Source organism: Rhinolophus sinicus, linkage group LG06, assembly GCF_036562045.2.
Source record: "Rhinolophus sinicus isolate RSC01 linkage group LG06, ASM3656204v1, whole genome shotgun sequence".
Classification (NCBI taxonomy): Eukaryota; Metazoa; Chordata; class Mammalia; order Chiroptera; family Rhinolophidae; genus Rhinolophus; species Rhinolophus sinicus.
The window spans coordinates 56,280,540-56,305,609 of record NC_133756.1 but is presented as its reverse complement, the minus strand read 5'-3'; the positions used below and the strand labels follow the sequence as shown (position 1 = coordinate 56,305,609).

At 37.8% G+C, this 25,070-nt stretch overlaps 1 protein-coding gene across 6 annotated transcripts in view; it reads right to left on the bottom strand.

Annotated features, from left to right (window-relative positions):
- Positions 1–12,886: 12,886 nt before the first annotated feature.
- Positions 12,887–25,070, bottom strand: part of DCDC2 (doublecortin domain containing 2) — a 159,026-nt gene continuing 146,842 nt past the window's right edge. For all 6 annotated transcript variants that reach the window (XM_074335170.1, XM_074335171.1, XM_074335167.1 and 3 more), the window contains 2 exons: positions 20,694–20,996; positions 12,887–17,780 (listed from right to left, as the gene is read on the bottom strand). In XM_074335170.1, coding sequence (XP_074191271.1) covers positions 17,676–17,780; positions 20,694–20,996 — 408 coding nt within the window. In that variant the 3' untranslated portion in view covers positions 12,887–17,675. The remainder of the gene's footprint in view (positions 17,781–20,693; positions 20,997–25,070) is intronic.

The following is a 25,070-nucleotide window of genomic DNA, read 5'->3' as shown; positions in this document are numbered from 1 at the left end:
CTGGCTCCAGAGGCAGCAGCTGCACTTTCATCCAATACACTCTTTTGCCTCTGGAAATGTCACCTTCTTTCTGCAGTTCTCTCACCCACTCACTCTCTCCCTCTCCATCTCCTGGTTCAGACTTAATGTCTCTTTCTCAACTGCCAGCATTTTGTACAAACACATTCTGTTGCACTTATCTCTCTTTATTATAGTGATTTGTTTATACATCTGTTTCTTCCATTAGAAGCTAGACTATTAGTTGCTTGGGTACAAGGAGTATGACTTAATGAGTCGTGAACCCTCAAAAGCAAACACATAAAAGCTGTTTGCCACTATTATATGGTCATTTAAAACAATTATTGTATTTTTACCTCGAGCCAGGCATTGTGTGTCCACTACAGAAAACAAAAAGGTGCATATTAGGGACACTAAAGTTGTTGCATATCTGACATACGTGCGTGGACTAAGAATGAGAGTATGGCTATGGCTGCCCCCAAGCAAAACTCTCCTCAATCTACCATTCGGGTTGTGGGGAGTCCAGCCAAATGGTGATCTTGCCATTAGTCCATGTAAAAGCAAAATCCTCCAGCCAATAAGCTGAGCCATAATGCTACTGGTCCTCATTCCTGAAGAGACTGATGGAAGATCTAGACCCATCTAGTCAGGAGCAGAGTGAATTGTTTCCAGCAGACCTGAATAAGTAACCTGATCCTTAACCCTTAAATAGGAAAGTACAACCAGAATCATCAGATATCTGAGGAAAACCAGCACCTTGAAAGAGAATCTATATTGGGAATAAGAGACTCCATGGGAAACATAAGTATTTCAGGTATCACAGGAGAATGCTTTAAAAAATCTAATTAGTCTTCAAGAAAAACTGCATCAATAAGATAAAAATAGAATACTATGAAAAGGAATATCAAATAGTTTAAAAACAACAATTTCACAAGAGAGTAAGTTGAAGGCATTTCCCAAAAAGTAAAATAGCCCCAATAAAAATAACAATATGAGACAAAATTCAAAGAGAGTCAAAGAGAAAAAGATAACAGAAAACAAACAGAAAAAATTATAAATAAAATAATAGAAGAAAATTTCTCAAGGCTATAGAATACAGAAATTTTCATATTGAGAGTGCCTGCTAAATATTCAGCAATGTGAATGGTTAAAAAAAAAAAATCAGACACATTCTTGTGAAATTTTAGAACCAAAAGATAAAAAGGATCCAAGAAGCTTCCAGAAAGAACCACCAACATCTACAAAGCACTAAAAATCTGAGTGAGAAAAGAGAAAGGCTGCGATTTCATGTAACTAATGATAAGGTAACTTTTAGTCTACAGAAAACACATATGCTTTTATCAAAAAGAAAAAAGGAAAGCAATAGAAACCCAGAAAGAAAATTTAAAATAAACTGCAAAAGGAAATTGTGGTCCAAATATTAAGCACAACTGTGGATTCATGGGGGATAATAGACTGAGAGTAAGAAAAAAAGAAGCCATTTGAAATTTCACCTTGCTACTAGGCACATTCTATTCCTAAGAGAACAGGAGCTGGCATGTTGAACTCACAGAGAGAGAACTGAACTCTGCTGCCTCAGTAGCTCCGCAATGAAAAACATTTTACAAAGTCAAAGGAAAGTATTTGTTTTCTACTTTCAAAATCAAACTATAGACAAAATAATAGACTAAATTATGATTATGAAACAGACTGCATTTGTGACAAATTTGATGATATTAAAATAAAGGTAGAGCTTAAAAATTTTTGAAAGCAAAAGGGAAAAGACAAGAGGAGATCATGGTAAGAATACAAATATTATTGTCTTATTTAGTGAGGAGTCAAGAGTAATGGGGTGGCCAAATGGCTCAGTTGGTTAGAGCATGAGCTCTTAACAACAAGGTTGCCGGTTCGATTCCCACATGGGATGGTGGGCTGCGCCCCCTGCAACTAAGATTGAAAACGGCCACTGGACTTGGAGCTGAGCTGCGCGCTCCACAACTAGATTGAAGGACAACGACTGATGGGTCCTGGAAAAACACACTGTTCCCCATATTCCCCAATAAAATTTTTTTTTAAAAAGTAATTTAAAAAAAATAAATAAATATCTCATGTTTATGGAAATAAATAATTGCCTAGGTTTATTATTTGCAGTTATAAAGATAACCCAATGAAAGAACTCAAAATTAAACATAACAAATGTTGGAAAGAAGAGAGGGAATAAAAAGAGATGTAGAGAAAATAAATTAAACCCTATCTTTCATGGTAGGAAACCAGTCATTGTTGTCTCAGTTAATAAATCAAGAAATAATAAATAACTATATTATTCAGAGTTATGGGAAAAGCCACTGGAAGAGTTTCAAACAGGAAATATTATAAGAGGTTGACTCTGGGGGGACGGGGAAAGGAAGCGGGGGAAAGCAGGGCTGTTTTCACTCACATAGTCACCGCCAGGACAGATACAGTGTCTGACCTATGGCCTTTATATAGACTTGAAGCAAATCACTGCTGTATTAGATACTATTAAATTTTTTTTTTAAATCATCAAGGGATTCTGTTTACACAAAGGGATTTATCCTAGATTAAGGCTCTGGGAAGGCCTCCCTGAGGACATATTTAATCTGTGTCTTGAAATTTGAATAGAAGTTAACCAGGTGATCCTGGCCAGGGGAATTTGTTCCTTTTGCAGGAGGGGGACAGTGGACTATGGGAAGAGTGAGAGAAGAGCTTTCAAGGCAGAGGCAACAGCGCCTACAAATTCCCAGAGCACGTTGAAAGAATTGTATTACTAAGTGTCTTGTAGCTGAAGGAGCCGGTGTCCTGGGGGGAGTGAGCATCTGTGATGACAAGGGCACCAAGCTGCGTGGCTCCAAGGTGAACGTGGCTAGAGTTGTGGAACAGACCAGACTGGCGCATGAGGCTGCGTCATGGCCGAAGGTGAGGTTTCCTACATAAGAACAAGATCAGACCCGAGGAGAAAGGGAAGCTTGAGGATAGTAGAAGCAGCTCAGAGAAGCAGGGAGCGATCAGAAGTGAACACAGAGCTGACAAGGAGAGTGGATGCTCTGTGCCTCGATACTTAAGGTGGTGTTGGCTTTCACTCAAGGTCCTGGTCTCCAGCACGTCACCAGCACGTCACCAACATCAAACGCTAGTCCAGAGCAATCACTCCCTGGTTACTTCCATTGCCTTCCATAAATGGAAAATGTCGGCAAGAAATTTTGAGCACATTATTCCCATATCTTGCCCTTGGGCTAATTAACTATCAGCCCTGCGGGTGAAAAAGAGAGAACCTACAATCTGTGTTTAGCTAGAGAGTGTCTTCCGGAGTCCTTACTGCATGAGGAGATGAAATTTTATACAAGGCACATCTGCTCACCTGCGAGCTCCTTGAAGGGTGATACCATGTCTTACTCATATTTCTCCCCAACACCTAACACAGTATCTAGTTCACAGGAGAAGCTTGATAAATGTTTGCTGAATCTAGGTGTTGTAGTTCAAACAACTGCAATGATTTTTCTTACCAGCCCAACCTCCTGGTGACCTCCACCACTTTGTATGATATTGATGAGAATCAGGTTTCCCATGCAGCACCAAAGTGCCTTGCATGCTTTGACCCATCCGAAAATGCCTCTGCAGGTGTCATGCAGGGACTCTGGTCCCGCTTGCCACACAAGAACGCAGGATATGGTGAGGCCAAAAAGGACCACCCACGGAGCCATGGATAGGGGGTTTCATACCAGTATACTCTCGCTGGCAGCTGGGTTGGAGACACAGGAAGCAGGAGCCACACGATGTGCAATCCGCATTCCACTTCTCAGCCAACAAACCAACCCCCTAGCGTACCCACGGCAGTTATATCAGTGGCTAATGCCTAACCGGTAACAGCTGATGGCCACCCAGCCACAGCGGATGGCCATTGATTACAGCTGATGGCCATCTAATAACTGAGCCAGCACCTTTCCACGTGAGGCTGAGAGCCTGGAAACTGCTCTCCGGGACTCTGTCCCCACAGCAGGAATTCCTGGAAAGTATTAGTGCCTCGAATCCCATGGGTGGCTTGTGTATGTTTAACTATGGAGCACAGCCCAATCTGATTCAAGGAGGCAGCAAAGCCTAGCAGTGAAGCAGGCAGGCTCGCCAGTCAGACTCCATGCATTCAGATCTTGGCTCTATCTCACTGTGTAGGCTGCAGAACTTTGGCCAAATCATTTCAACTCTCCATGCCTCAGTTTCCTCAGCTATCAAGAATTATAACACCATGTACCTATCAGGGTTGCTGCTGAGAATCAAATGAGTTAAAACATCGAAAGCACTTGGAACAGTGACTTACACAGACCCTTAATGAATGTCAGTTGTTATTAGCTGGGGCGTGGCTCATTTAAAATACACCCATTTTAGGTTCCAATGGAAGGCTCCCAATTGCCTGTGTACACATTTTCTGTCACTTCTACAGTCACCCCTACTTTCAGGTCTGAAGTGATTTGGAACCCACCAGACAGTGCACTGACCTTTTCAACATCAAGTTTAATTAAGGCCAGTGAGTAGCTAAAGTGTAATGTTTCATGTCTTTCCATGTAGTTCAGTGAGAAAGATTTATTAACTCGTTAAAATGTCTTGTTAGCTATTTTCAGCTACTCAGAATGACTGCTACTTCCAGCCAGCAACTTGTCCCAGAAAAGACCAAGAATAGAATCTGACTTTATTGATTTCCTAGGCTGGCATTTGTGTCACTAGATCACGTTGCTCCAACATTAGGATAAAAAGCTTAAACAAGTGGCAGCTGATAAAAATTCACCTGCCTCTAATGACATGAAAAGGCTGTGGACGTGTCATGGTGCGGCCATATCAGGCTGCTGCCATACCCTGCTTCTCCGTGCTCTAGAGTGGAGCTGCCTGAGCCAGCTGAGCAATCGGTTCCAAGGAGCTGGGTCTCTGTGATGTGCTGACCTTGCTCCCTGCAGACCAATTGGTTGAATCCCCAATCTCAAGCTCCTCTACCCCCGTCTCCCTGTGGTCCATCAAACCAGTCGTTTCCTTTTTTAAAACAGAACCTCAGCCACTTCCCCAGCTCCCTCACTCACCCTATCCCTTCAATCAAGTTGCAAATGCATAGTGTCCTCTGTGGAAGCTCACTTTCTGGAAGACAGCAGAAATTCCTGTCAAGACACAAGTCCCCGAATTTCCATCTCACCCCCATCCTGCAAAATGTGCTTAACTTTATTGTACAATAATGAATCCACATTTATATTTTTGGTCTAAATATGCATACTCTCTATTCTTTCTAGTTTTTTTGTTTGTTTGTTTTTTCCTGGTTGGATTATAGAAGCAGAACACAGCAGTTAATAATACGGGCTGGGAAGGGGTGAATCCAGACTCTGATTTACTATTAGGTTGGTGCAAAAGTAATTGCAGTTTGTGCAATTATTAACCTTTTAAACTGCAATTACTTTTGCACCAACCTAATAGTTGTGTGATTTTCAGCCTATCACTGACTTCATATCTTATGGACCTCATCAATAAAATGAAAGCAATGATAGTACCTTCCTTACATGGCTGTTGTGAGGATTATATTTTTTAAAAACCAACTAAGGTGCTTAGAAGAGTGTCAATAGTTAAATACCAAATTAATACTGTCATTTTTGTTCTTGCAGTTATTGTTACAAGCTGCTAGTGGATGGGGGTCCGCTCACTTTCTCATAGTGCCACGCAGAGATCGATATTTAATAAAGTTCTTTTGATAATGGCTATAAAGAGACTAAGAATGAGGGGAGAAAATGCAAAGTAAGGTCTAGGATTTTAATAAAGTGGGCAAAAATGATTTCCTGAGCAACCAAATTTCTGAATGTGTTTCCACCCTCCTCTCAAGCTTCCTATTTATTATGACAATTTCCTGCTTTCAAATATTGAAAACTAAACAGGAAATTAGTTTGAGGATGATGGTCTCCAGCCAAAGAGAGGAAAGCAATTTCCGTGGCAAGTAACCAGACACTCTTCCTAGGAAATTTTCTTCAGAAAATGAGTAGAATGAACATGGACCTTGAGAAAATCTCCATGGACTTAAATTTTCATTCCTAGAAATGAAGGGTAAAATTGCACTTCCTCGTCTTCAGAGTCCACAATCATCATCACGATTTTATTTTCTAACTGAAGATTGCCTTTTGGAAATGCAAAGGCTGACCTGACGCTGCAGGTGGCTCTCTGGTGAATTCCTTGCTGTTTGAGGTCACATCACTTACGTGTACAGGAGCAGAGAGGTGGGGAGGCAGAGCCTGGAGGCACGGTGTGGTACACGCAGGGAGCTGAATGAAAATTTCATTAATGATGGAGATAATTTTTAAAATGTTACATTAACGTGATGTCTAAACAGGTATCTGGTTACCCACTAGTGTTTCATAGGCAGCCTTATACTGGCTACTTCACAGATAACCATGTTACACATGTAGAAACTTTCCAGTACACATCCCCATCATCTGTGGCTACCCCACTTGGGCTGCATGGTCTGGGATCAACAGTAATTAGGGCTCTAAGGTGAACACGAGGACAAAACCTCTGAATTTTAGATGTAAACAGTTTGTGCATTCAATGTTGTAAGACTTAACAAAACCCAATGCCAAGATGATAAAACATCAAGCAATGTGGGCTTGATTCATCTCACTCTCACACACACACACACTCACACTCCATCAACACCATCTCCCCCTCTTTATACGGCACAATATGAAAGTTAATCAGCAGCTTTAGTAAGAGACAAAAGTTGTGAGCCTCGCCGGTCCAAGGTAATATAGATACAGACAAATGGAACTTCGGGGAGTATTTTTGTCAACAATGAAAAAGCACCAATAAAGAATCAATTCTGCCTCAAAGGTAGATAATAAAGAAGCAGTAAGAATCTGGGAAAAGTTGGCAGGAGTTTCAAAAGAAGATGCCAAAAACCAAGTCAGAAAGCTAATAACCATAATTTCTAACAGCTGCAGAGTGATTGCTCTGTGCTGAGTGCTGGACACGCATTCTCTCTATAGATACGCCAGGCCAACAGAGTAGCTACTGCTATTTTCTCCTTGGCAGAGGTTAATTAGCTGGATTGTGGTAATCATTTCACCACGTATATATGTGTATATCAAATTATCACATTGTGCACCTTAAATATATCTAATTTTCATTTGCCAATTGTACCTCAATAAAGCTGGAAAAAATGATTGGTGTTCATTTCTAGAAGCTCTGCTTGGTTTTTCAAAGTCATTCTTTTGTCTATTCAGAGACCCTGTTCTTGTATTGTTTTCTCTGCATTTTAGAATTTTAATAACTTTAAACATACTTACATTTAAATATTTAATTATAGACCCATAAGACTTTAAAAGTTATTATTTCTGCTTCCTTGGGTGTCTATTTCGCCACTTATTGTGTCTGCTAACTTTACCTCATGAGGGTCCTTTCCTTGTATGGATTATTCATTGTTAGTGTGAGACATCTGTGGATTATTTTGCATGAGACAAGTATACTCAGGGTATGGAAATATCTCTAGAGAGGTTTTACATTTCCTAGAGGTTTCATAGTTCTTGTATGTACATCCTGTGGTTTAGGAGTCCCACACTACTGGGGTAGTATAGAGACCTCACGAACGTTGCAAGAATGGATTTTATTTTGCGTAATTATTTTTTTCCACCAAGACGTAGGGTGGATAGCAAAAGGTCCATGCTATCTCTAGGAGCCTATGAGTATGGTTATGTAAGAATGTAAGAATGGTTTAATATTAGGAAGAAAATTAACATAATTCACTACATTTAAAAAACAAAAGGAGAAAAATAATAAAAACCTTAATGGAAGCAATGCAGTCTTGTAAAATTCATTCATAGTTCATCCCTTCAGAGCTTTCAAATAAAACACCTCTTATAAGAAATTTAACATGATATAAAGTATCTACCAAAAACATAAGCAACCATCACATTTAATCTTGAATACTGGAAGCATCCCCTTAATTCAGGAGAAGACAAAAATATCTGCTATTGCTACCTCCATTCAACTTGTTCTAGTTAGTTCAATAAGAAAAAAAAAATGACTTTAAGATTTTAAGAAAAAAAAACCACAAATGTTATTTTTATAGATAACATAATAGTCTTAATAAAAATCCTATAGAAACTTACAAACCATTTCTAATAATGGGTACAGCAAGGTGAATACAAAATCAATTTATAAAAATCAATGGCATCCCTACATATCATTAATAATTGGAAAACATAAATAAAAAATTATTCCATTCAAAATAGCCACAGAACTAGATGATATCTGGGAGTAAATATATTAAAAGATTTCCAAGTTCTTTACAATAAAAATTATACAAATTTCTGGAAGGACTTTATAAAGACATGGCTAAATGGATGTTTCAAATTTATAGAGAGGATATCTCAATATTATGAAGAGCTATGCAGTTCTAATCAAAATCTCAAGAGGGTTTTTCACAGAACTTGACAATTTGATCTTAAATTTTTATGGAACAGTAAAGAGCCACCGTATTTTTTAATTAAGTAGGGCATTGCAAACCAGACACCACTTCTTATTAGAAAGCTACAATCATATAAACATGAAGTTTTGGCATAGGGAGCCCAATAGAACAAAATGGAAGCAGAACATCACGCCAGAGAATCTATGGACAAACCCTCCTCTATAGGTCATTTCTCATGAACAATGTTTCCTTCATCTAGGACTACAAGGACTTAATACACTATTACAAGAATAGCTGGGCCTCCAGGCTTGGGTCATTCCCATCTCAAGAGATCGTATCTAAAAGTTATAAAAATGAAGGAATAAAACATAGACTGCCACATGCTCTTTTATATTGCACTTTGTCATGGTATTTTTTGAATGTTTTGTTATATTCTTTTCTTTCTTTCTTTCTTTCTTTTTTATATTAGAGAGGAACCCTGCCTTTCAATACGTTAGATGGAACATGTTTCCCATTGTATTTTACTATTGTCAACCATCTTGGACATAAAAGAATATAACAGTCACCACATAAGTAAAGAAACATTGTCCAGATTATACCCAAGGAGCTGGACCCCAGGCAGCCCTCTTTGGATCCACTTCTCCTGTAATCTAATACCCATCTAATGTTGGGTATTTTCATAAATAAGAATTTTATAACCAATGCATGCTAGCCATCTTACGCTCCTTTGAAGAAATTACCGTCATTGTTATTGTTGATTGTGGGAAGGTTCTAATGTTGATTAGCCACATTGTCAAAAGAGATGTGACCTTGGAACTCTAGATGCCTCCTTTGCTGCGGAGGTTTGCTTTTTCACTCTTAGGAAATAAGATATAAGGGTCAACTGCACAGCAGGTGCAGTAGTGTAGTCACCTCAGTTAGGGTGCCCGAATCACACATATTTTGTTATCACATATCTAGCAGACAAAATGCTTCTGCTTAACTGCTTTTTGTTTCTCAAACATGAAGAAAAATAAAACTACTTTAATTCAATAGAATGAAAGCAGTGAATATCTCACAAACTGAAGTAGAATTTTAGCCAATTTCTTCATAAAATTGTAAATTTATTCCTATAACTATTCTACACAAAATGTATAATGTGTAATTTATTCTTTGCTTTTAAAGATAACTTTATTTATCATAGAATTCCCAGACTTGTGTTATTCTAATACCATTTCATGAAAGAAAACAAAATTTAAATACGTGAAATTTTTATCAACTGAAATACATGTACATGAAAATATAATTTTTTTTTTCTTTACAAAATGAAGTTTAATATTGAAAAATGGAGAAATGCCAGTCAAGATGGCAGAGTAAGTAAACACTGCTCATCTCCTCTCAGTACATCAATTACAACTAAACCACAGAACAACTATTATTGAGAATCGCCTGAAGTCTAGCTGAACCAAAGCCCTACAACTAAGGACATAGAAAAGAAGCCACCTTGAGACTGGTAGAAGGGGCAGAGACACAAAATGGGCTGGTCCCACACCAGCATGTGACCATCAAAAATTGGGAGGGATAGCTCTGCTGTGGAGGTACCCACTGAGTAGCGAGGGGTCCCAGCCAAGGTTTCAGCACTGAGGAGAGAAGTCCCCATATTTCTCACTGTGAAAAGCCAGCAGAGATTGTGGCTAAGTGAGATGAAGGTGGCTGCACTCCCAGGTGCTCCTCTTAAAGGGACCACACATAGACTGACTTATTGACAGACTCACTTGCTCTGAGCTCCAGTGCTGGGGCACTTGCTTGAAAGGCACCAGGTATAAATGGAGAGAAAATAAATTGTCTAGCTTCAGAGTGAGGGCCAGAGGGGCAGCTTGCTCCCAGATGGAGGAGCTGGTGGAAGCGATTGTTTCTTTGTTGAGCCCTCCCCTCCCTACATGCAGACAACAGGCCCAACGTCATATCTGAGTCTCCATCCAATTGGCTAACACCTTTCATCTGCCCTGCCTTAGTGATTCCCTGAGACCATGCCCCACCAAACTTCCAGACACACAAGCCACTTCCAGTGGCTTTTCCTTATAAATGGTCTGCTTTGGTTCATGTTGCTGACTTTCCTACAATCTTTCAAAGGTTCACAAAACCCAAACAAGCAGCATCTGGCTTTGGCATGTCCCACAACTCTGGCTGAGCAACCCTAAGTCCGGCACCAGCAATAGCCGGCCTTGGTTTGTGGCTTGGCCTCGCAAGGCACCTCCAAGCACAGCATGGGCAGTGGCCATCTGTGGATTACTTTGGGGCTCATGCCAGGTGGCCTCAGGCAGGGCACAAACTGCGGCTGAACTTGGCCTGCAGCTGGTCCTCTCCCAGGAGGCTCTGAGTCTGGCATGCCCAGTGTCCAGCTTCCAAGTTGGCCAGAGCATTACCCGGTCACCTCCAAGGACAACACACCCAAAGGGCAGACTGAGCAGGCACCAGAGCCCTACTAAAGTGAACCCTGTTCTGTAGGGTCAGCCTCTGCACCACAACTCCTCCACTGTAGTCACAGCCAGGAAGTGAAGGTCAATTCCTCCCACCTACATGCAAACAGAAACCAAGGCTCAACTACAACAAGAGGACACACACAAGGACACACCTGGAGCACCCAGCTCTGGCGACCAGGGAAATTGCACCACTGGGTCCCATAGGACACCTACTATACAAGGCTACTGTACTAAGACTGGGAGGCATAGCCGCCCTACTTAATATACAGGAACAGACAGAGAGACAGCTAAAATGGGAGACAAACAAACATATCCCAAATAATAGAACAGAACAAAGTTCCAGAAAAAGAACTAAACCAAATGGAGACAAGCAATCTACCAGATGCAGAGTTCAAAACACTGGTTATAAGGATGCTCACTGATCTCAGGGAGAACTTCAACAAAGTGACAGGAAACTTAAAACTGGAGACAGAAAACATAAAAAAGAACCAGTCAGAAATAAAGATTATAATAACTGAAATAAAGAATACATTAGAGGGAATCAACAGAATAGATGCAGAAAAATAAATCAACAATTTAGAAGATAAGATTGCAGAAAATACCCAATCAGAACAGCAAGAAGAAAATACAATAAAAAAAAAATGAGGAAAGTTTAAGGGGCCTCTGGGACATCAAGCATACCAACATTTGCATCATAGGGATATCAGAAGAAAAGAGAAAGTAAGGGATTGAGAATCTATTTGAAGAAATAATGACTGAAAACTTCCCTAATTTGGCAATGGAAATAAATATACAAGCCCAGGAAGCACAGAGAGTCCCAAACAAGATGAACCCAAAGAGACCCACACCAAGACAAGTTGTAATTAAAATGCCAAAGGTTAAAGACAAAGACACAATTTTAAATGCAGCAAGAGAAAAGCAATTAGTTACCTACAAGGGAGCTCCCATAAGATTGTCAGCTGATTTCCCAACAGAAACTTTGCAGGCCAGAAGGAATTGGCAGGAAATAGTCAAAGTGATGAAAAACAAGGACCTATAAGTGAATTACTCCACCCAGCAAAGCTATGATTTAGAATTGAAGGCCAGACAAAGAACTTCCCAGACAAGAAAAAGCTACAGGAGTTCCTCACCACCAAACCATTATTACAAGGAATGATAGAAGGATTTTAAAAAATAAAATCAAAAATATGAATAATAAAATGGTAATAACTACATCCCTATCAACAATTGCTTTCAATGTAAGTGGATTTAATGCTCCAATCAAAAACATAGGGTGGCTGTATGGATAAGAAAACAAGAAAGACCCTTACATATGCCACCTACAAAAGACTCACTTCAGATCAAAAGACACATACAGACTGAAAGGGATGGAAAAAAGATATTTCATGAAAATGGATAAAAAACAAACAAACAAAAACTGTGGTAGCAATACTTTAACCAGACAAAATAGACTTTAAAACAAAACCCATAACAAGTAACAAAGAAGGACCCAGTAACCCTACTTCTGGGTAATTATCTGAAGAAACCTCAAATGCTATTTCGAGGGGATGTGTGTATCCATGTGTTCATTGTTTACAATGGCCAACATGTGGAGGCAACCTGGGTGTCGAGGATGAACGTATAAAGAGAAGCTGGTACATATATATATATATACAAAGGAATATTGTCAGCCATGAAAGGCAATGGGTTCTCGCCACCTGAAGCAGCATGGAAGGACCTGAAGGGTATTGTGCTGAGTGAAGTATGTCAGACAGAGAAAGACAGATGCAATGTGATTTCACTTACATGTGGAATCTAAAGAACAAAGTAAACAAAACAGAAACAAACAAAAAAAAGTTTAATATCCATCTCAAATAGAAATAGAAGATTTTTTAATGTACTAAATTTCTATATGGTTTAAATAAAAAAGTTTCTATTGAGTGTGTGAAAAATGTCATGCAAAAAATTAATACATGAACTATTTGCAATACATCATAAACAAGCAATAAACCATCCAGACACATTTGAATTAAAAAACACAGATCTATTTACTTGTAAGATACAGTAAACTTTTATATTTTAGAGTGAATACTAATACAGAAGTAAAAATCTAAATGCTCACAATTTGATCAAACCACAAATAATTTTCTGAACAAAGAGTGGTTCTAAACATAAATCATATAAAAGTGAGGAGCTCAACTTAATCTTTACTTACAATATCAATAATCACGCATTATCAGGTTAGTACACATTAAAGACTTAAGGCATAAGAAAAACACTGAAGCAAAAGAAACAGAATAGATTTTCTTCAAATTTCTAAAACTTACTACACTCATTCCCTCTTCCCACATGCCATGACATTTGTGAGAACAGCTCCAACACTCAATTACACTGTGTGGTTTAAGCTCATGAAACTACAGAATTCATTTGGTCTCATTCATGGATTAAAGCTAAATTGTTGTCTTAAGTCAATGGCGCTCCATTAGTTACCTCCTGATTTTATAAATGCTTTATGGTTATCCAGAAATTTTAAAATTCTTTCCTGTTTCCCCATATCCTACAGGATGTTATGCCTCTTCATAAATACCATTTTTCTTCCTTATCTGTACTTGTGGGGACACACTTTCATTCTCCATCCGAGTCACTTAAACTTCATGGTAGGAAATGCACAAATTTCACGTGGTAAGAACAAAAATCAGACCCATCTACATACCAAGATTATTTCCTGAAAAGCAAAAATCGTATAGTATTTACAAAAATGATTATTTAATAACAAGAACTGTATGTGCTCATCACCTTAGACAGACTAATCTTAAAAAAAAAAAAGAAAAAAAATGGTCCCATTCCAGAATATCACATTCACACAAGGAAGCTAAAAAGCTTCTGCACTGAATTTGAACATTAGGTGAACTAGTGGACTAATAAGTCCATCTTTTATTCTGTTTGCAGTGAGCCTCATTGCTTGGTACCAAAAAGAGTCCTCTATTCATTCATGTAAATCACACATTCACAAGCAGTAATAACCTTCTGACAGAGCCTATGTTGGTATGAAATATTCCGCTTAAGATTGATTCTACTTAAGATTGATGACAAAGAACTAAAGAACTATGTGCTGTAATTATTTCAGGAAAACAAGATTATCTATTTACCTACCTACCTGTCTATCTGAAGTCACCCCTCCCTATAATAAATTTTTCATTAAAATGCTGGTAGCCTTCTTATTTTGAGAAGAATTTTAAATCTCTTAAAGTGTTTGGGAACCAAGTCATAAAGCACCATGATGTACATCTTTTCTTAACATTTCATCTCCTTGTGATTTTATGCATTGCTTCTCTAAACAGAACCTTATTCCATTAATAACGCTGTGCCTAAGGAGGCCTTTCAATATTTTAAAGTGTGTGAGGGTGTCTGTGTAAGTACTTTCTGTGTGCGTGTGCATGTGTGTATAGTCTATTTCTGTTCAGCTTGGCAATAATTCAGATGTAATGCTTTCTGTTTAGCAATTAATCTATTCTACTTCTTAAAATTTTGCCTTTGCTCCTTATTGAGAAAAAAAAAAGAAAGTACAGAGATAATTCTGCAGGAGAGTCAGTTAAAGAAGCTTTCCTGTTGTTCTGTGGCCACAATTATAAATACATAAATGCTTCATGTTTGCTAGGTGAATTCACTTTATCCTTTGGGAATACGGCAGGTTATTTAGTGAAATTTTTGAGGATGTTGGTTTGTGAGCTATAAGCTGGAAGAGTTAGTATGAATAATTTCATATTAGCATGACTTCGTAATCATGAGCCTACAGAGATAGCTGACTGACTCCAAGCTACATATCCGTAGGATAGTTCTGTCTTTATAGATAATAGCAGAACTAACACTCTCTGAATAAAACAGAAGACATGGAGCATCGCACTTGTCCTATGAGTCTGGCATTCTAATATTCCCCCCAAATATAACCAAAAATGTCTTAATAAATAAAAAGTCACCTTGTGGCCATTGAAAAAAAAAGTTGTCTTATGGGCATAGTATCGTGTTTTATAACTAGAAGTTCATGAACGCTCATTAGCTATTTAACAGAAGCTAAGACAAGTAATGCATCCTTAGCAAGAAAATGCCTTTAGCTAAAATCTTTATTTGCTCTGCAAAACTCCTAATATTCCAATTCAATTAATAAGCCACTTGTTTATAAATTTCATAAACCAAATTAAGTTTAAGAAAAGAGTTCCATAAAATTAAAACTAAGAAATCTATCACAAAGAACTAACATCTTGAAGCATTCTATTTGGTATCATGTAAAAGCTACATGAGTTTTTTTATAGCACCCTCTCTTTATAAAACAATACCTGAAGCCTAACCAAGATCTCTTCCGTGCACTCACATAAATGGTCTCAAACCTGGCAGTGAGTCTCACTTTATTTATGGAGCTACTCTGCCATGAATGTCACCATTCCCATGAAGGAAATTTCCACATTTGGGAGGTGAATTAACTTTCATCATTTATGTTAAAGTCATCTCCAAAATGATGTCCACAATTTTCCTTCCCTGTAAATGATCTATTTTGTGGTTAGACAATATATGAGTATTTCATTCTTTTTTTAAAAAAAAGTGATTAGTTGTTGTTCATCCCCCCAAGTTATATCACAACTGTATCTTGTCAACAGGTGGTAAAATATACATGCATATACAAGAGAAATATCACACTGCCAGTTTTCAATTTTTTGTTAGTTACTGTGGCCTATCACCATCTTGAAATATACTTAAAATGCCGAACTTTGTTTTTCATGTAAAATAACATTGTGCTTCATTAAGATGACTCCTAAAATGTTCCTGAAAACCAAAGCATTCTAGTATGATGAAGAAAGGAACAAGAGAAAAAAGAGAGACAGAATATCTTTATTAAAGAAGGAAAAGAGAGAGAGAAAAACTCCTCATTAGAGAAAGGAGCATCACCTTGATAATTAGTTATAGTTTCTTGTATTTAATCTCTTATTTTTATAAATGATTTAAAATCAATTAACCTCAGGCTCAGTAATAATGTGAGAATTTAACATTATAAAATCAGATAGTCTTATTTCCCTAGCAACGCAAGATTGTTGCCTGTAGTCTATGGTATTTTCACATTGTCTCACTTGAAAAATAAGCCTACTAGGAGATAGTACGATCTAGATTTTATACTAGAAATATAGTACTCCATTTATAATTCATCCTCCCAGATTAATATACCTTTATGTAATGATCTCTTTCTAATACTGTTACATTATAGTCTCTGCTTATACTTCCTATTTGTGGAAAATATTAAAATAGCTGCTAGAAAATATACATCCATTTTCTATAGTATTATTAAGTGCTTTATATGACTACTCTGATTCCAAATGGTTATAAAACCTGGAGAAAAAAACAACAACACCTTTTGTACTTATTATTAATAATGAATTCTATGAAAGCACTAGAATTTAAATTTCAAATGTATAATTTCTACATAATTAACAAAAATATCCTTTAATATAAGAAAAATACATTATTTAGATACTTAAGGAAGAACTGCATAATGTCTTGAGAATGCAAAAAACCAATACGATTATGTTTTTCCCCATATATACCTAACAAGGCAATTTTGAGTTAATCAGCCCACAAAATAGTAATTGGGAACTGGTTTCAGTTTGACAATTTTTAAACTTTTTTCCAACAATTTCTATCATGTGACTTCTAATTATATAGAAAGGAATTTGCTTGAGAGTCTAAACATTGAAAATAAACATTTGCTGATATCCTTAGGGACAAAATATGACACGGCAGTCCTAATAGAAATAAAGCAAAAAGCAAGAGAAAGTAAGCAGTGTCAAACTCTTCATAAGCCTACTTTTTCCTTTCTATTACACTGTCGTGATTTTGTTTTGTTTTGTTTTGTTTTGTTTTTTGTTTCGTTTTTTGTTTTTGTAAGAAAAACTGTTTGGAGAGAATTCAGTCTTTGGAATAGCCAATGTTGTTTCCTAATATAATCACATAAGGGAGAAGAGAGGGATATTATAGGCAAAGGCAGACTGGATCAGTGAAAATCCATAGGATACCAGAATTTGAAAACCATCCAGCCAGGCTCAGTAATATAATTGGATATTCCTTTAAAATTCCTTCCTGAGTGTGTGTCATGAAAATCACAAGGATTAAAACCTGCAGCGTTTAAGAGAGGAACATTACAATATTAATCACTACTGCACAGAATGAATACTTCCTCCTTCCAAAATGAATACCTTACATTCTTTTTAATTCTTTTAAGGTGGATTTTGGCTAAGGAAGAAGAAAGGAAGGAATGTCAACAAGTCATGGAAACATTTCAATCCATTGCCATCTCCAAATTATCTCTGAAACTAAATTGCAATTTGTTTAGTCAAGAGTTTATTGCTTTAAAAATATATAGTACATGCTTTCCTATTATCATTTCTTTAATATTCTATGCCTTTTTAGATAAGCGCTTTAGCATAACCTGCCATCTAATAATCTTGCTTCTAAATTTATAATCAAGTGTAAAACAAGAATAATCTTATTCTTTTTCATCTTTTACAAAAACAATTGCCCAGTTGTCTTCCAGTGTAAATTCCCCTTTATCCCTCTTAGTTTTCCAAATGACTTTTAAAAACACATCCCATAAAAAGAACTCACTCTCCTTTAGCAGTTATTCAAAGTTATCTAGTCTTTCCATTAGGCCTCTCGTTTTAAAATTCAGTAGGTAGTATTCAACCATATTGTCACATGTTTAGCAATAACTATACTTATTCAAGTACGATAACCCTTCATTTTTCGTACAATCAATATACTCTTTAAAAAATCATCTATGCTACGACAGCATAGTCCTTGCTTTGTTGGTTGTCACCGTTTTCTTGTGGACTAGTGATTTTTACTTCTGGCCTTGGTGGTCTTTGAGGGTCTAAGTCAGCCTGGAGGAAAAGAGATCAAAACAAAGATATTTAGCTTTTTAGTTACAAGGGTAATAAAACACACAAAGAAAAAAAAGTACTTACTATTCCATTTAAACATATAAATATTCAACTAAGAACAGTTCCTTGGGTTCCTTTGTTTTTCAGTCTGTCATACCCAGTGGACACCCCAGTCTCAACACTACTGGTGCAGAATCCCTTTCTGGGGCCATAATCCACTATGGGCTTTAAGGGCACAGACTCATTTCTTGTGCTGCAGGCTTTATTTTTTCTCAATGTTTTTCTTTGTTTCTCTTTGAGCTTTTATTTTCAACAGTATATTTATACTTTTCATATTAACATTTTCAGAGAAAAGAGAAGAGAAAAATGCAGCAATTCTACCCTCCTGTCACATTAACCCAACCCCACACCAGCTGTTCTTCTGTTAGTTTTCTACTAGAGTCCACAAATTCTTTGTGAGTATGGTACCAAGAGCATCAAGTATCAAGTAGATAAGAGCAGGACAGGAAATGAAAACACAGAGGCAGCATTTCTCCAACAGCAGCCTTTGTCCCTGCCACTTAGACCTCTCATTTGTTATTAATGATACTGTCTCATTTACCATTTGTTTTTCCCAACTAGACTGAAAACTGAGGCAATGAGATTAGAATTAGCTGCTTCTCAAACTCTGCTCCATGGAATCCTAGAGGCTCCTCAGCCCCCACCGCAGCCACCAGTGTGTGCAGGACAGGACTGGCTCCCGGTCTCCCTCCCCTAGAGGCCATGGGTTATGCTCCAAAAAAGAAAATAAGATTACTGGGAATATCTCTTATTTCACATTGTTATCTTGTGAAGTGTCTCAAATAGCATCTTGAATATAGTATAAGCGCAGTAAATATCAATTGATTGTTGTGTATTTCTCACGTAGAGCTTGCTGTTTTCCTACAATCATATTACATTTCGTTTACAAACTGTTACATTGAACAAAATGTTACATGGTAAAGTGAATTTTTACTCATTTTATAAGTAAAGAATCCTTTTGAAAAAGTTAATTATTAATGTATAATTTATAATTCATATAAATCCGGTTTTTCATATAATTAGCATGCATATACTAATACTTTAGTGAGAATAAAAACAAAATATATCATCATTATAAGAGAGATAAGTCAAGTAAGATTGAATCTCTTGTGGGTAACTGCTCTGTCTTAGGCATTTGTATTGGCCTTAAAATCCCTAATGAGTCACACTTGTTCATTTGGTTCCCAAGAATTTAGATTTGCCCTCAATACATATTAACACTATACTTCAAATTACATAACCTTCATCTTTACTAATGCCCAATTCCTATGAAATACCTACTTTTAAAAGTTCAATTTGTGGAATGGAATGACAAGAACTCTACTTACTTGCGTAAAATCTGTTTAGGTTATAACATTGAATGAAGCTAGACCACTGGAGAAATGCATACTTGGATTTTACTGTCTAGGTCCGACATAGAATTTACACTTGATTTTATGCTGTAAACATTCATCAAAGGCCACTATATATAACAAAGAGCTTCATGAAAGCTACCATTGAAGTTGCCATATAAATAACACCGAGGACACTCTACATTATTGCGCTTCCTATGTGAATCCCCAGACAAGAGATTTTGCTTCCTTTGGAAATTTTTTTTTTCTTTTGCTTTCCTTGAGAAATTAGTTTTGTTTCCTTATAGAGGTAAAGGGAATCATGTAATTGACTGAATTCTTTTTGTTTATTTTAGCTACAAACAACTTCAGAATATACTTGTATATATTAGCTAAATTTTAATAACCATGTAGAACTACATATGGGAAATTTCTTAGGACTGTGATTACTTCATGCTGAGAAAAGATGAAAGACATGTTGAACATGTCCCTTTAGATGCTAAGATATTGTTATATAAGCCACACAGTGGATTACAGATAACTTTGTACTGGTTGTTGAAACCTGGCCATAAAAACATTTTGCAAAGTTTTACCATTACTAAACTTGGTCTCCCTGAGTAAGATAAAACTGATGAGTCAATAATAAATAATTAAGAAAAACCCATTCATCAGACTGAGTATCAGGGATGAATGGACCTAGACCCATGTCAGACGTTCTAGCCTTGAGGGAGGTGGGCCCTGAGAAATAGAAAACAGGAAAGAAGGGCACAAACAGATGGTGACAATGCTGTGGAGGGCACCTGCCTCTTATACTATGAGACTCAACTTGAGCCTGTTCATCAGCATCTAACTTTATCCTATAGAAGAACGTCAGGACTTCAGAATATCCTGCTTCAGGGCCAGTGGTGGGAAAACAGGCTGGGAAGTAGGCTTCAAAACATATTTCTTCACCCATGATGTATAAAAAATAGAACCATATATTATTAAGTGCCTGGTATACTGAGCACTTAATTCCATTAATTTGTTTAAGCTTGATTAAACAAACTAAACTTTCGTATTTCTAGAGAGCAAAGAAGTCACCCACAACAGAGACGACATTCTTTATATCATGTCTAGGTCTCACTGGTCTTGTTATTCTTTCCTGTTTTATATATTCCCTGGTCTTAATTTATTTGTACTTTATTTATTCATCTCTCTTTTGTTGTATATGCCTTAAGAGCCTCTGTAAATTTTTTGTACATAAGGTAGAAAATGGATGGATGGATGGATGGATGGATGGATGGATGGATGGATGGATGGATGGATGGATGGAAGAACAGACATATAGATTGTCAGAGATGTGGTGGACAGCACTTCTTAACTGATTGAAATAATGTAGTCGAGTAAATGATATTGGATCTTTCCTTACTCAACCATAAGTGGTTTCAATTCAAGTCTTAAGTGCTTGAATCATTCCTAAGTGTGTGCGTGCACACACACACATTCATGCAGGCAAACAAGTGAGCAAAGGCAATAGAAATACCTCCTCTTGTCCACTGCCAGCTCCTGGAGACCTGATTTCCTCATCCACTGCCTCCTGAAGCTCATTATTGACCTGATCCAGTTCCTCGCCATTTTCTTCATTGGTGATGCCATCGACACGAGCAGGACCTGCCTGCTCCTCCCCCTGATCCGGGATCTCCTCGGCTTGCTCGGAGGCAGCCACAGCTTCCCCATCTCCTTCCTCTTCAACGTCACCATTCATTCCTATGAGCTCTTCTTTTTTTCCTGCGTCCTTGCTTTCTTTCTCGCCATCTTCTTCCTCATCTACTATTTCTGCTGGCCTCTGGTGGATCAAAAGGAAGAATGAATAATAGCACAGTAGTGTAACAGAGATTTCCCACTGCACATGATAATAAGGTAATATGATGCTACAATGAAATAAAACTCCCTTACCCCTGCATAGTACTTTACGGTATATAATGTGTTTACCTTTACTGAGTGCCTATTGAACATCACTCTTCACAAGTATTTTCTCATTTAATCCTCACAATAATACTGTGAGGTTGGTATTATTCCCACTTCACAGGGGAGAAAACTTGAAGTACACACAGATCAAATATCTAGCCCAAGATCTCACTGTTTATAAATGAAAGAGCCAGAATTAGAACTAAGCATGTGACTCCAGAATCAATGTTCTTAATCCCCGTGGCAGGGAGGAAACTACACTGCAGGGTCCTTAGCCAATAGCTAGTGGAGGGCCTGGCCCAGAGGAGGAGGTAAGAGAAACTCTTGGTGGAGAGAATGTCATCCTCACCCCTAGTGCCTGGTATGTATTTATATCTCTAAATACAAAAAGAGCAATGGTGATGGCCCCCAGATGTGAACCTATCAGGTTTCCTAACGTCAGATGTGGACAGCTTTCCACACAATGCCCAAGAGAGTTGACAGTATACCCATAGGTACCAACATTGATTGTCATGCAAATCTGAGACCAAGAAACTAGTAAAACTAGTAGTCTTTTCTATAAAAATAATTAATGCTCAAGTATTCTATAAAGTCTAATTAGGCATTTTTACTGTTATTTGGATACATGTAAGGCTGCTTTAAAAGAGAGCAGGAGGCTAAATTCTAGAGCCAAGACTTTGGAGAGAGAAAGACTCAGGGTCCAGTACTGGCCAGGCACTTACTAACTGTTACCTAACTTCTGTGAGTTTCAGATTCCCACTTGTAAAATAGGAAAATAATAAAACTTCCATGGGGATCAAGTGAAATAAGTTATACACAGTGCCTGGCACATCACAAATCCTATTAAAAATTAAATTAAATTAAAATCCCTTCTCATTTGTTATGATACGTTTTTTCCTGGAGCTATCATATTTCTTCATTGCCCCCAATAAAATAATAGTTTTTAGACTGTTAGGACCACAGACCTGCCTCTTTCTAGCTGTCTGACATTGGACAGGTCACTTAATCCTCTGGCATCTGTAAAATGAGGGTTTCAGGCACACAATTAACCGTGACCTCCCTCCAGCTTTGGAAGTCCATTTTCCTTGCACTGCCCAAATGCTTGTTATGGGACTATTAATAGCCTTACCAGTTAACATAATGCTTTGAGTTTTGGAAGTGGAAAAGGAATGACATGAAGAGGAATAGACTAAAAATTCAGGATAAAATTCCACACGACATTATTTTGAAGAGGAAAGAGTTAGAACCAAAAATTTCTATATTCTGTCAAAAATAAAGTCACAAATCTGATTACATTATATCAAAGATGTACTTTTAAAAATGAAGGGAAAAAATTAGTTGTCCTTAAGATATTCCAAAAAACACAGTGACTGTCATCATATAGATTAACTGACAGTACAGTGAGGTTGCATCTTTCAAATTTTCATTCAGATGCTTAATTTCCAACAATGTAGGCAGGGCCCTAGCCATCCCTAAGCATGCTGCCCAGGGTGAGGCCCTTGAGAAGTCCAAATGCAGGGCAGAAACTAAGATGGGAAGAGAGTAGACCTCCCAGATGGTGCTAAAATGCAAGAGATTCATGAAATGTAACGCACAGTGCTTGGTAAGGATTTCTGGTTTTTATGTACAAGACCTAAATGAATTAAGGTGAGAAAAATCTCCAATTTCCAAAAAGAGAAAACAGTATGTTCCTATCTCCACACCCATGGCCCACCCTGTCTCTCTAGAGAACAAACATGGCAAATCCTGGAAGCAGACACACTTGAAGTGATGAGCAGAGGAGAGTTTAGTGAAGGAAAGGGTGGGCACTGTCTTTATAAAAACAAACCTGAGTATATACCTAGGAGGGGCATTGCTGGATCATATGGTAATTCTATTCTTAATTTTTTGAGGAACCTCCACACTGCCTTCCATAGCAGCTGCACCAATCTTCATTCCCACCAATGGTGTATGAGTATTCCTTTTTCTCCACAGCCTCTCCAACACTTGCTGTTATTTGTCTTGTTGATGATAGCTATTCTAACTGGTGTGAGGTGATATTTCATTGTGGTTTTGATTTCCATTTCTCTGATGATTAGTGATGTTGAGCATCTTTTCATATGTTTATTGGCCATCTGTATGTCCTCTTTGGAGAAATGTCTATTCAGGTCCTCTGCCCATTTTTTAACTGGATTGTTTGTCTTTTTATTGTTGAGTTGTATGAGTTCCTTATATATTTTGGATATTAGTCCCTTATTGGAAGCATTGTTTGCAAAAATCTTCTCCCATTTGGTTAGTTGCTTCTTTATTTTGTTGATGATTTCTTTAGCTGTGCAGAAGCTTTTTAGTTTGATATAGTCCCATTCATTTATTTTAGTTTTTGCTTCCCTTGCCTTTGAGGTCAAATTCATAAAATCCTCTTTGAACCCAAGGTTCATAAGTTTAGTACCTATGTTTTTTTTCTCTGAAGTTTATTGTTTCAGGTCTTATGTTTAGGTCTTTGATCCATTTTGAGTTAATTTTGCTACATGGTGACAGATAGGAGCCCAGTATATACCCCAAAAATCAGAAAACATTTATCTGTAAAGATATATGTGCTCTGATGTTCACTGTAGCTTTATTCATGGTGGCCAAGACAGGGAAACAACCAAAGTGTCCTCAGATAGATGACTGCATAAAGAATATGGAGTATATATACACAATGGAATACTATTCTGCCATAGAAAAGATGAAATAGTGCCATTTGCAACAACATGGACAGATCTTGAGATTATTATGCTAAGCGAAATAAATCAGACAGAAAAAGTCAAGAACCTTATGACTTCACTGATATGTGGGATATAAAACTGAAAACAACAAGGCAACAAAACAAAGAAAGAAACAAAAATTCATAGACACAGACAATAGTTTAGTGGTTACCAGAGGGTAAAGGGCACAGGGGTGGTAGATGAGGGTAAATGGGGTCAAATATATGTTGATGGAAGGAGAACTGACTCTGGGTGGGGAACACACAATGTGATATACAGATGCTGTATCACAGAATTGTACACTTGAAATCTATGTAACTTGCCTAACCATTGTCACCACAATAAATTTTAATTAAAAAACAAAACAAAAACACCTGAAAAAATGTCCTGGGCCAAAGATGATATTATGGATCACTGAGGAGCAAGGGCTTCTAGGGGGCAGAACCAGGAAGTCAGGGGGCTTCTCAATAAGACACTAAGACAGGGAGTGGACGCCATGGGGGAGAACTGGAATCAGGAACCAAATCAGAGAAACAAGGGTGGCTTTCCACTAACACATCACAGGAGGCCAGGAAAAGGTGCAGACACAGTTGGTTCCCTTCCTGCTGGCTCTGAGGGATTTAAGGAGATACTCACTATGGGTCCCTACGAGACATTTGTGGGGCTCTCAGTCACCATGCTTGAGTGAATGTGCCTAGAGCACTGGTATGTGGTAAGCAGTACTCCAGACACTGGGCATTGGAAGACAAAGACAATAGTCTCTGACAGCAAAGAGCTCAGAGCAGTGCAGTAATAGTCGTGGTATAATAGGGCATAAGAAGAGAAGCAGTAAGAGTACATGTCAGGAAAGGGACACCCAAGGTGGGGTGTGGCAGCCTGCTGCCAGATCTCACATGTCTGTCATTGAGACTTGTGTTTGCTGGTGAAGAGAATAGATAAGAAGCTATCCATCACCTGTCTGTGCCAAACGTCATGCTCTGCGCTTACAGAGTCATCATTTCATGTAACCTTCACAGTAACCCTATGAAGCACGCTTCTTATGCCCACTTTACAAATAAGAAAAGTGGGAAATCATTCAACTTCCAACATCACATATAGGTGAGCAAGTAGGGCTAGGATTTGACCCCAAGACCATCTTGTCCCAAAGTTCTGGCATTCTCCTTTAAACAAGGCACACAAGAAGCTGCTACTTGCATCTAGTTTCTCCTGCAAGCACATTCCCATGT